The sequence below is a fragment of the Manis pentadactyla genome, chromosome 1 (assembly GCF_030020395.1).
Source record: "Manis pentadactyla isolate mManPen7 chromosome 1, mManPen7.hap1, whole genome shotgun sequence".
Taxonomy (NCBI): Eukaryota; Metazoa; Chordata; class Mammalia; order Pholidota; family Manidae; genus Manis; species Manis pentadactyla.
In genome coordinates this window covers 5,633,389-5,646,380 of record NC_080019.1, presented here as the reverse complement: position 1 = coordinate 5,646,380, position 12,992 = coordinate 5,633,389, and the positions used below count along the sequence as shown (strand labels likewise).

Sequence of the window (12,992 nt, the reverse complement as noted above, 5' to 3'; positions counted from 1 at the left end):
CTCCCCCTGAAGTCCAGGTCTTCATGTCCAAGCACCCCTCTCCCTTGATTAGGATGCCGAATACACATAGAAACACAGTGAGCTGCAACACAACCCTCATGCTGCCCTGCACCCCCGTCACACTCCCCTCCAACCGTCTCCGCCTCAGGAAATAGCTGCTGCCAGAGGGCCATGCTCAGGCCCTCCATGTCCTCTGCACATCCGAGCTGTCATGTGTCAAGCTGGCTTTACCTCAAAGTCTGTCCCAAATCAGACCATTTGCCACCCCCACAGCCATCCTTGTCCAAGCCGCCCTTGTGTCTCCTGTCATTGCCCCCTAACTCCTCCTGTGGCCTCCACTTCTGTCCCACTCACTCCGCCTTTCAACAGGGGCCTTGCTGGTGTTCATATCAGATCAGCAGCCTCACAGCACTTCTCACTCCAGACGGGACCCAGACCCCGTCCTCTGACCCACGAGGTCCACACTGTCGGCCACCCCAGTCCCGCTGCCTGCCCCCCACCCCGACCTGCGTCCTTGTTTCTCTACCCAGAACATTCTTTCTCCCGATGTTTGAGCAGCTGCAGTTTCAGCTAAAACAGCACCTTCTCGGAGAGGCCTCCCGGCCACATGAAGCAGCCCCCTCGCACACAAGGATGCCATTGTCATGTGTATCTTCACTGTGGAACTTCACATGATTTAATTCATTTGGACATGAAGTTAGAGTGTATTGCCCTTTGGACTGAAAGCATCTGTCTGGGCCCATCTGCAGAGGTGGAAAGGCCTGGTGGTTCTGTAGGTGCCCTTGGAGCCACATGCCGACGTTGATGGTGGCTTTCCGAGTGCCCCGTCCAGGCCTCTCCTGGTGGTCCAGACGCCACGCAGCCTATTTACGCTGTGCATCCTGTGTGGGAAACAGACCCGGTCCCTCACCCTCTTGGGTAGACAGACTATATACCCCAAGGGACTGCCACAGAGCTCCTGTTCAGCTGTTCTTCCTGCAAAATGGGGTTCCAGTAGTCCCCCTTTATCCCAGGTTCCACTTTCTGGGGTTTCAGTTACCTGAGGTTAACTGTGTCCCAGAAGCAGAAGCAGATGACCCTCCTTCTGACATATCGTACAGTCAGAAGGTCGGTAGTAGCCTGATGCTACGTCACACCTATTTCATCACCTCACTGCTTCACGCATGTGTTTTATCATCTCACAGCTTCACAAAACGAGTGGGTACCAAACAACAGGATATTTTGAGAGAGAGAGAGAGAGAGACCACATTCACATAAACTTTATAATTATAATTGTTCTATTTTATTATTAGTTATTGTTAATCTCTTGCTGTGCCTAATGTATAGATTAAACTTTATTATAGGTGTGTATGCGTAGAAGAAAACATGGTATATATAAGGTTTGGCACTCGCCACAGTTTCACTCGCTCTCTGGGGTAACGGGATGTGTCCTGTGCAGGTAAGGGGGGAACATGGTACTAACAGTTGCTTTGGTTCGCTGCATGGGCCTCTCCTGAGAACACCAAGAGAGGAGTGATTCAAAACAACGCCTGCCTCTCCGCTTTGTCCTTTTGAGGGTTCTTGGAGTGTCTCTAGACCAGCTGCATCATTCTCTAGGTGTTTATTAAAAACAGATTCCTAGGCCCCATGCCAGGGCTACACTCAGAATCCCTAGGGAACTTGGCCAGGAATATGCATTTGCAATAGGCACCCCGGGGGGGTTCTCCTGCAAGCTCAATGTTGAGGACTGCTGCCTTCAGAGGCTGAGAAAGTTCAGGCACCAAGTTGTCTGCAGAGCAAGGTAATGCCGAGCACTGCACGTCCACGATGGACCTGTGGCCGGAGTCCATGTCCTGCGGGTCCGCTGTCCCGGCATCGCTCTGACTTGGACGCACATATTCTAACTCCAATCAGAGGCCCCTCTAGAAAGGGCTACCGTGGGAGAGAGTGGGTTTATCCTGGCTCTGGCCTTAGTTAAATTCAGGAGCGATGGCTGCACCTCCTACCCCCACATCTTGAGCTCACTTAGCCCGCCCTGGGGAGCCTGTGATGGCGACAACCGCCCAGGAGCCCTCCTTGGGGGATTCCTGGTACAGGGAGCAGAGTGACCAGGGTCAGCCTCTCTCCCTCCAGCCCTCCTGCTGCATGGTGCTCGCTTGAGCGCCCCCCCACCCCCGCTGGCCTTCCGCTCCCCCCTCCTCTCCCCTCCCCCTTCCCTCCCTCCTTCCTCCCTCACCTTCTTTCTGTGTGAGCTACAACAGGAACAAGGGGAAAGGAAGCAAATTTCTCCTCTTTATATAGTTAGCTTCTTTCGAAATATTTTTATTTCACTTTTTCTAACAGCAATATAGAAACAAATAATCATAAAAAATAAAATTAGAAATTGTCCGTCGGTTAAGTAACAGCACTTGGAATTGCTACAGGGAGGAGGCCTGGGCTGGGTCAGGCCATCTCACGCCGGCCCACAGCCTCCAGGCTTCCGGTGTTGCTGCCGAGCCCGGGAGGGCATCGGACGTTACCAGGGCCTGGCGGTGTTGCTGGAGCCTTTGTGTTTTACACCAGGGGTCCCTGGGGAGGACGGAGAGACAGGTAGGGAATGAGTGAGTCTGCAGACAGCGTGTACACGTGGGAAGCCAGGAAGTTGCAGCCAGGCTAGGTTTTGCCGACTCAGGGACATGTCTTGGGCCCCACATGGCAGGGACTTCGTGAACTAACCTGGCTTGTTGCGTTCACAGTGGGCATAAGGGAGCTAACAGCAGTGGCTGGTGCCTAGGAAGATACCTGTCCTTCCCTGCCCACTTCTCGTCTTAGATGTGCTCTACTTTGTTCTCCTTCCTCATCTCAAAATAAAATTTTCTTGAGATGACTGAGCAAAGTAGAGGAGACTTCCAGCCTATCAAGAGGGTGCCTTGATCCCAGTTTCCTCTCAGAGAACAGAGAAAGCAAGAAGCCAGTAAGTTAACTGAGCAACTAAATCACCCAGTTGACCCCAACTTAATTGGGTTCACAAAATTCAACCAAATCTCTCAGCTTCAGTGGAATCCAACTTTTTCACTTACTGTAATGACTGATTTCCAGAAAGAAAAAAATCAATTTGGTATTTTCTTTTCAGAATGTGGAATGGGCTTTCCTGTGTGGGCTGAAGCATGTGCACATGCGTGTCTCTCTGGGGTGAGTAGTGAGTGTGTTTGGCCAGACTGATAACCCACAACCTCTAGAACTCATCTCGGGGAAGCCTGGCAGCAACGCTCTGTAGGACTTGGCAGGGTTTGTCCATCATGCCCGACAGGAGACAGCTCTGGGTGGAGGAAATCTCCCTCCTGAGGGGGCCTGGCACTCCACTGAGGTGGAGGGGTCCCCTGGACCTCAGACTTCCATCACCCTCAGAATCAGGCAGAAAACAAGTCTTGGCTACACTGTCATGGCTTCTTTGAAGGAAGCACAACCCTTTGGATCTCAGAAATGACAACGGAGAGATCGAGTTTTTTTCTGTCTAATGCGGGACCCCTGCATTCTCCCCACTACACAAAAAAGAACCTTTCCCCATTGTGGGCCATGGTGTGTGTGTGTGTGTGTGTGTGTGTGTGTGTGAAGTGTGCATGCGCCCCAGTGAGATCATACAGGAAGACAGAACAGGAGACGCCACAGCGGGACACCTTACTGTGACTATGGATTTGCGGTTGGTAATACATGTTCTGTGGGTCCGGCCTCCAGGCACTGCTCTGGGTTTGGCCCAAATATTCTGCACCGCAAAGTGAGAGGTGCGTGGGGCTGAACGAGGAGGGCAGAAGTGGGGTTGGCAGTCTGTGGGGTTGGCAAAGCAGGGGGACCATCTCTGGGGTTCAAGGTCAATGATACAGGATCTTTCCAGGCATTATTTAACACCCATATTCTGTGGCCACTAAAGAGCTGTGTAGCCTGAGGGAAGCCATTCTCCCCTGGCCTCACTTCCCTCCTTTATGAACAGAGGGCTCAGCTGGGTGACGTCAAAGGCCGGGCTCCCAGCTGATGGCGGGCATGGCATTCTGCCCATTTAACTGTAACCTGTTGAGGTCTCAGTCCTCACCCTGCTGGCCCTTGTGCTTGTCGTTAGGGAGAACATTTTAAATCAAATCCTGAACCTCTGGACTTGACTTACCCACTGGCTCTGCCACTGGGACAAAGATCAAACAGTTAACAAATCAGCAGCAGATTAGTAACAGTCTGATTGAGTTAAAATGAGCTAAATCAGGCGCAGAATCTCAGAGGGGCTCCTGGGCTTCCCTGAGTCTTTCTGGGGAGGGCAAGATGGGACGTAGGTGACACCATCGGACTCTGTTGGGAGCCCGCCCCCTACTCCCAATTCGGTTTTGGGCAATCCGCTGACTGCCTTGCCTGGCCCAGTCACAGGAGTCTCCTAGGCACTCCCGGGGTTGCAGGGTAGCAGTGGGGCTCTTTGGAGACCGGGATCGGTCCGTGTGGCCAGAGCGGGCAGCAGGGGCTGTCTGAGCTTGCTCACCCAAGCTAGGCTGCTGTGTCCCGCGCAGACTGGAAACAGCTTCCAGGACACTTGCAGGGCCAAGGGGGGGCCTGGGGCAGTCTGGACCACCCGCTCGCTGTGTCCTTTTTGCTCTCCCTTCCTGGTGGGTCCCTGTCGAGGTGGCTGAGTCACCTACTGAGGGTAAATCGGAAGCAGTCCTTGGGGGTCAGCCACAGGGAGATGGCACCGCTGACATAATTAGCCACCCCCCACTGGGAGCTCCATGCCCTCGGGGAAGCTTTCTGCAAGAATCACAGCTTGGGGGGCCTCCCTCTGGGATCTCAGTTCATAGCACCAGTGGTTCCAGGGAACAGGAACGTGAATCCAGGAGGCGGGGACCGAGACCTGTCGCGCTGGGAAGCAGGCCTCGGTGGGCGTGGACGGCGCGGCCCTTCCGCAGGATTCTTGGGGTTGTAAGGAGACAGTCACGGCGGTGCCGGGCTCCGGGGCTGGGGTCCTCAGCGAGCGGGGCGGGCAGGCCCTGAGTCTGGGAAGACGCGCTCAGGGGCCCCTGGCCGCAGCCCCCTCCCCCGCGCCGCCCTCTGCTGGGGCCGGTCCGCCCCGTCGGGCGTCTCAGCAGAGAGAGAACCTCCGGGAGTTGATGTTCATCTTGGTGACCCCAATGAGCCTGAGCGGCGCGGAGAGGCTGAAGGAGGCGGCGAGCGGCGCGTCGCAGAAGAGGTCGGCCTGCTCGTCGCGCTCCTCCAGCTCGTAGGTGGCGTCGTTGAGCATCCTCCGGTGCAGGTCGCAGGTCTGCTCGATCTTCAGCTTGTGGATGTCGCCGCGCAGGCGCATGAGCTGCCTGGCCAGCTGTTGGTCCTGCAGCCGCATCTCCATCTGGCAGGGAGAGAGGGGAGGCGTGAGCCAAGAGCTGGGGCGGGGGCTGCGGCGCCACAGTTCCGGACGAGCGCAGACCCGTTAATAGGAGGCCTAGCTAATGGCTTCATCACCGAGCACTCCACCTGGAGACATTAGCCCATTCTTGCTCAGGGAAGTGTGAAGACATACACAGCACAGGTAGCAGGACATGCTCGCCATACAATACTTCACGCTAGGCTGGATGCTATGCCTTAAGTCCTCCTGGGAGAGGCGCAGGGCTGCCCTGCCTTAAAGGCATTTCCAGGTATTCTCATTGTCTACGGATACATACAGATGGAGTAAGAGCATGGAGAAATGCATGAGAATGATAAATACCAAATTCAGGAGCATGGCTACGACCGGGTGGAAGGAGGGAATGTGAGCCGGGACGCTATACTTAACCCGCACGGGTCATGACTGATGTCTGTGTTGGGTGGTGGGTACCTGTTGTATTATTCTCTAAACACTTAGAATGCCTGTAATATTTCTTGATAAAGTTTCACAAGAGTCCAACATAAATACATGCTCACGAACCAGGCACTGTTCCAAGCTCTCTCAGCATGTATCAGTCCGCTCAGGCTGCCGTGCAGAATACCATAGCCTGGGAGGCTTCAACAACAGGCGTTTATTGCTCACGGTTCCGGAAGTCGAGAAGTCCAAGCTCACGGTGTAGGCTGACTTGGTTCCTGGTGAGGACCCCCCTCCTGGCTTGCAGACGGCTGTCCTCACATGTGGAGAGAGGAAAGCTCTGCTCCCTCGTCTTCTCGGGACATTAATCTCATCGTGAGGGCCCCGCCCTCATGACCTCAGAATCTAATCATGGCCCAAGGGTCCCATCTTCAAATACCATCACAGTGGGAATTAGGGATACAACGTACTAATTTGGGGGAGGGGGGGACACAAAGATTCAGTCCATAACAGGGTATCTTAACACACCACAGTCAACCTTCGCAACAGCTCTGTGAGGTGACAGCACCATCCTCATTCACAATTTGTAGACACAGAGACAGAGGCTCAGCCGAGTCAGACACCGTGTCAAATCACAAGGCTCCTAAATGGCAGCTGGGGTTAGGGACCCAGACACTCAGACTCCAGAACCTGAACTACTGGGCACTAAGTTTTGCCTTTCCAGGTGGAGCTGGAGGGTAGGGGTTTGGAATTAGTTCCATGCTCATTGACCCAGGAGAAGATATTTTTGGTGCCTCAGTGTTTTTCCTCTATTGAGGACGGGATGTGATAGTAACTCCTCACCTTGTCTAACATGCATAGTTTCAATTCACCTACACATTAGATACCCTGAGGTGTCAACAGGGCAGACCAGTGGAGTATTTTACTCCACCAAGAAAGCTTGCGGTGGTGCGTTCAGCCTCACAGCTGTGCCGTGGCAGGGTGGTGCTCACTGAATCTCTTCAGGCTTTTTGTGCATTAATGACACATTTTCACTAAGACGGGTCACTGGCGGCACCTCCTTGACATGAGATCTGGTTCCTTCTCACTGTTTATTCTGGCACATGGTTACTGTTTTAGTATTTTTCATGCTCAGTTATGTCATTACCTGATTCTTAGAGCCAAACTGATCTACAAAAAACAACCATGAGATCCTGGCAGGATCCTTCACGTTGTCATGCAAGTGAACACCCCCATTCCCACTTTTCCCCTATTGGGTTGGGATTCCAGTGCATCACAGGGAGAAAAACAAGAGTTTTATTGTTTTTTTCTCCCCTTTCATTTTTTAATGTACTTCTACATTACAGATCTCTTTTCTCCCAATTTCATAGATGAGAAAAATCAGGATAGAGAGTTTTGCTTGGACATTAGCAAAGTATTTAATGACAAAATTGGGAATAAAGTTCATTAGTTTCCTTCTCAGTTCTTGGACATAACAACCCAAAATTCTTGCCAGTCAGAATTCCACTGGTCTAGAATAGCACCAAATTAATGACAGGGTACTTGGTCATTCATTCATTTATGAGGAGTCCCTGCCATGCCTGGCACTGGGCTAGATGCTGCCTAACACCCTCCTGAGGAAGACGGTGGTCAGACCTGTCTGAGGACAGTGCCAGCTCACACCCACGGGTTCATTTAAAATGGTCTCCTGCGAATGTTGCTCAAACCACCTCTCTGTGGTATTCTGTAATTTGAAGACAGATCTTTTTGAAAGCTAAGGACCCTATGGTTTCCATTTGAACTTTGGCCTCAGGAATTGGATCTTCAGTCTGAAAAGATCCTTTAAAGTTAGGACATCTCAGGTTTGAGTAGGTGTCTGGGAACATCTGTGAGATGCAGCCTGCAGGGGTAACTGGTGTGGGGGAGAAAGGGACTATTTTCCTATAGCTGATAAATCCCATCAAAGGTCAGAGAGCAATTTAGGGTTTAAGACCCATCAGAGTTGGCTGGAAAGAGGGGTGATAGTAAGGCACACGTCCTGTTTCCTTTGACTGGACAAAGGCCACATTAGTGGAGCCACCTCACACACCCACTCAACTGGGATTTATTAACTCTGCAAAATGGAAAGAAGAAAACAGAATCCCTCCTCTAGCAGGGCTGCTGGCCCTGGCTGTTTTACTGGTTTGTGCCCCAAGGGAACAGAGGAGGGGCTAAGGAGCCACGGTTTCCTCATCAGGCCTTGGTTATGAGGGTATCTCAGTGGGAGCCTCCCGACCTAGGAGTTGCTCAGTATATCTGTTTTGTTATTACCCCTCAGTGTAAATCAACAACCACTCTGGATACTCAAAGGAACAGTGTTTGTTCCAGCACTCCAAGGAAAACTCGAGGTGTTGGCCTGGCTTCACCTCCTCCACGGGCCCTCTGGGATTTTCTGAGGATGATTTTGTGCCTTAAGTACTAACCTGAGGCCCCACTGAAGAAGAAACTCAGCAATCAAACCAAATCCATTCAAAAACAAGTTCCCAGAGCCTCCAAAGAAACCTGGGCAAAATGTGCAGGACTAAGAGGCTTTTCCTTTACAGAATCTTTTTTCACTGTGATAAAAGACACATAACAAAAATTTACCATCTTAACCATTGTATGTTCCCAGTTCAGGGGCATTAAGTCCATTCATGCTGCCGGCCAGCCGTCACCCCATCCATCTCCACACCTTCATCTTCCCAAACTGACACTGTGTCCCCGTGAAACATGGACTCCCCACCCCACCTGCCCCAGCCCCTGGAGACCCCCATTCTACTTGCTCTCTGAGTCTCGCTGCTCTCAGGACCTCGTGTCAGTGGACTCATCCAGTGTTTGTCCTTTTGTGATTGGCTTGTCGTTTAGCATCATGTCCTCAAGGTTCTTACAGCTAAGGGGCTTTTTATAAATTAAACACTTTCAGCAATTTTTATGTCTTTGCTGGTCCTGTTTAGAGCTAGTCAGAAGAATGGCAGGCCTGAGAAGGTGCAGAGGGCTGTGAAGGGGCTGCAGGGAGCAGGGTCTGGGCTGGGCTGGGGTCTCCCTCCTATTTCTGTCTCCTCTGCCAGAGACACACCGGGAGGCAATAACAACTCGTCCCCGTCTCCTGCAACGCAGACAGTCCCATGCATTTGCATGTGTGTTCACTGCATCTCCCCACAACTCTAGATGACAGGCATTTTGATCTGTTTTATGGAACAGGAAGCCAGAGGTGGGCACCTGTCCAGAGTCAGCAGCCAGGATCACATGGGCGCCCATCGAAGTGAGCTGGGGGCCTCTCCCTGGCTCCTGCCCACGTGGTGGTAGGTGGGGCCCAGGGACAGTGACAGTGACACACCCACGGCTCTGGGGCAAAATCTGGGTCCAAGCTGAGCCCCATGCTCCTCACTAGCTTGCGGCTTCGAGCAAGTCACTGACGCTCCTTGAACTTCTCTCTCTTCATCTGCAGGAAAGGGATAATGTGTATCCCAAGGACTGTGAGAAGCAAATTGTATAAAGTACGTTGGCTGAGCTGAACAGTGTCAGTTAAATGAGTGTAAAAGTTTCGCTATTTAAGTCCTTTCTCTCCAGGCCAAGATGAGAATGTGCAAACCGGCCAGAGCCTCCGGGCTTAGGACTTCATTGAAAAGACTGAGATGCTGGCCCTAAAACCCTGGCCCTTGGTGGGTTTAACGGGCTCCTGGTGGAAGTTCAGCGGCAGGGTTTTCCAGTCCCCTCCCAGGGGGCCTGCTGTGCCATGGGATAAAAACACGGTCTGGATTCTCAGAGTGGCGGCCTGGACTCCCGCCCCCCTGCAGTTAGGCACAGCACTTGGTGAAAGGGGAAGACAGGCCCCGTGCCCGGCTGCCAGCACCCTGTGGTGCAGGGGTGGGTTTCTGCCAGGTGGGAAAGCCCACGGAGCCGTGGCGGAAGGTCGGGCCGGTGGCCTCAATAGCTGTGCTAGCGGCTGATGCTTGGCTGTTGCCAACGCGTGTTTGAGATCAGGAATGTCTAATGTGTGTGGTTTGCTGTAGGTCTTTTCAGCCACGTGTTGTGGGTCACGTGTGGCGGGGCACTAGGATTTCCTGGGGAATTAGGGCTGTTTCCTGCCTCTGAGTGGGACGATGGGGGACAGTGGATAAAAACTAAGCCTGCAGTAAAGTGACTGGAAAACAGGATGGCGGTTCCTCAAAAAACTAAGCATAGAATTGCCACAGGATCCGGCAATCCCACTTCCGGGAATATACTCACATGAATGGTCAGAGGGTCTCACATAGATATGGGCACCTGTGTTCACAGCAGCCCAGAGGCGGGAGCGCCCCAGTGTCTGTGGACGGTGAGTGGATAAGCAGAATGGTCTACGTGTGCAAATGAGTGTTATTCCACCTTAAGAAGAAAGGAAATTCTGACACGTGGTACAACATACATGAACCTGGAGGACATTGTACAAGTGAAATAAGCCCGCCTCAAAAGGACCAATACTGTATGATTCCACATGAGGTCCCCGGAGCTGTCAGATTCGCAGCGCCTGGCGGTCCCGGGCTCTCCTGAAAGCTGCCGGCCTGGGTGTGATGGGCAGGAGCGCACCGTGGCTTCATCCCCTGGCCAGGAGACGACTCTTCTGCCTGGCCGGGCCCTTCTGAGAGGCTGTGCTGGGCGGGAAGGTCGGAGCAGAGCCCCACAGCCAGGGCACAGAGCAGGGTGCGTTCAGCCCTGCCAGGGACTCGCCATCCTTGTGGCATGGGTCAAGCCCTGCGTGTATGATAAGGTTTTTGATGTTCAAACTTGGAACATCCTGGGCCAAACTGCCGTCTTCCCAGGTGAGGCTGGCCTTTGGGTAGCATGGGGAGAGGCATCCTGAAGGTCCCCAGGTCTGTCCCCAGAGGCTCTGGATCCCAGCCTGCTTTGGGCTGAATGTTTGTACCCCGCATGTTCATGCATTGAAGCCCTCATGCCTGGGGGGTTAGGAGGTGGGCCTGTGGGAGGGGCTGAGGTCATGAGGGTGCAGCCCCACAAGTGGGATCAGTGCCCTTATAAAGGACGCCCCAGAGAGCTCCCTCACCCCCTCCACCAGGTGAGGACAGGCAAGAAGCCTGTGACCCAGAAGGCAGCCCTCCCCTGACCCTGCCGGCACCCTGGCCCTAGACAAGCAGCCACCATTCCTGAGAAATAACCGCCTGTTGTTCACAAGCCTCCGCCTGCATAGCAGCCCAAATGGACAGGGTCGGGATCAGCCCCCAGTGGGCTGAGCGGCTCTGGGCAGGTGATGTGACGTCTTTGTGGTCTGAACACGCCAAGCATGTGCTTGCCAGGCAGGCGGCACAGGAAAGAGGGTTAATCCAGGAGTGGTTCAAACCAAGCTGCTAGCTGTAGAGGGGCCGGCAGAGGCCTGGTCTGGTCTATTGCTCACTCCATGGCCAGCCATATATTTATTAAAAACTGCCAGGCTCCTTTTCTCTTTTTCTAACAGGCATAAGCACCATGTGGGGGCCCTGTCTACAGGGATCAAACACCTGCATGAAACTAAAAGGAAAGTATCTGTTGAGGCCCAGGAATTCTCATCACAAAGACAGCCCCTTAGGAAGCTGGGAATGTTTTCTTTTGTTTTTAGTTTTGGCACCACACAGGCCAAGCAGAAGATTTCTCCCTGTTCTTTATCCCTCAGGTTGGCAAGGAAAACATTTTAGCAGGACTGAAGAGAGAAGACAGAGGGGGTTCCCTTTTCCCTTGTGTTCAAGCCCTGGGGCCAAGCATAGGAAGAGGCTTGGGAAATGTTCTGGATTCCAGACTCAGCCGAGGGCTGAGAGCCCCTCTGCCAGGGTTGTGTCCTTGCTGGTTCACCCCTTCCTGGAGCACTGCTCACTCCCGGGGCCTCTCAGCCACCTGGGTGGGGGGGTGCTCCCTGAAGGGGGAAGCTGGAGGCTGTGAGCTGGCAACGGAAGAAGCAGGTTGCACCAGGGTCACTTCGTAGGGCTGTGGGTGAGTCTCCTGCAAACAGTGAGGCCAGGCCTCATCCCGGAGGGGTCAGGTGGCTGGAAGCTGCCCGGTGCAGACATGGCAGCGCTGCCAGCCAGAGCCAGATGGGGACACGTGTTCTGAATACTCAAAGGCCGAGGTCAGGCCTTCTTTTTCTCTGGGAGGAGCAGCGCCAGTGGGGTCTGAGCATCTCCACCTCCCTGTGTCACCCTGTGTGCAGGTCCTGGGGGTGTGAGTAGCTGTCATTTTCCCTGCGGTGAGAGCTGAGGCGGTGGGGGGGAGCTGGAGCTGGCCACGGGGTCCTTTCTTGCCTTGAAAATAAGACAAGATTCAGGCAGTCCCTGAATCCCTGAGTTCAAGTCTCTGCCTTTGAACTGGCCTCGCAGGAGGCAGGTGATGGACTAGATTCCAGACCCAGCACCGCCTGTTTCTGAAGAGCCAGCATTGACCATAACGCCTTGCTAGTTTTAGCCAGCGCTTCTGGGAGAGCCTGCAACCGTCAGAGAGCTCAACTGGGCAGGGCCTGCCCTCTACTGGGCACAGACCCACGACCGACCCAGACTTCCTTCAACTTGGGCATTTGGCATCATATCTTGTGGGTAAAACAGCCACATGGCTGACAGAATTACAGATTTTTATTCTGTTTCTGTGGCCACATCAGGAGAAAAGACAAATTTGCACATGAACCTAACAAACCGGCAGAGAGGCCTGCCCAGGTAGTGACAAGACTTGATTTTGGGCTTAAAACAAAACAAAGATTATTTGAAACCACTTTTATTGGGTTAAAAAAAATAGGTTGGGTTTTAATGACCCCTTCAGTGAGTTAACAGATGATGAATTAGGAAAACAATGAAGGAACTTTAATGTTCTGACTAAGACTTCAAAATGGCAGAACAGGTTGCTCAAGGTTGAACTCTCTGCTTTCCACTGCATCAGAGGATTTTGCAGGTTGCTCTGCTACTGATTAACCTCTGCACGGGCAGAACCGCACGTTCACGGTGGCCTGCCAGCCGGCCAGACTGCTTTGGGCTGCTGCTGGCCTCAGACACTGTTTGGAGTGAATTTGGTTCTTCGAAACTCAGTGTGGGGTGCTGTGACTTTATTCTCAGGGAGCCCAAGCCCTAAGGGCAGTGATGGCAGAGACAGGGGTCATGGGGCAGGCTTGGGGATCCCTGGGGCTCCCCTCCAGGGTCCTCTTTTGGTTCCCTGGCCCCAGTCTTGCCTACCTTTCAGGCCTTGACTCTCAAATCTTGGTCTGTGGACCAGCAGTAGAACA

At 53.2% G+C, this 12,992-nt stretch overlaps 1 protein-coding gene across 7 annotated transcripts in view; it reads right to left on the bottom strand.

Annotated features, from left to right (window-relative positions):
• Positions 1-2,285: 2,285 nt before the first annotated feature.
• FAM167A (family with sequence similarity 167 member A) overlaps positions 2,286-12,992 on the bottom strand; it is a 31,078-nt gene continuing 20,371 nt past the window's right edge. For 5 of the 7 annotated variants that reach the window (XM_057504548.1, XM_057504571.1, XM_036889040.2 and 2 more), the window contains exons 4-5: positions 5,088-5,335; positions 2,286-4,902 (exon numbers count right to left, since the gene is read on the bottom strand). In XM_057504548.1, the coding sequence (XP_057360531.1) occupies positions 4,785-4,902; positions 5,088-5,335 (366 nt within the window). In that variant the 3' untranslated portion in view covers positions 2,286-4,784. Of the gene's footprint in view, positions 5,336-12,992 lie in introns of all 7 variants that reach the window. The other 2 variants (XR_008998525.1, XM_036889041.2) reach the window with 2 other exon arrangements.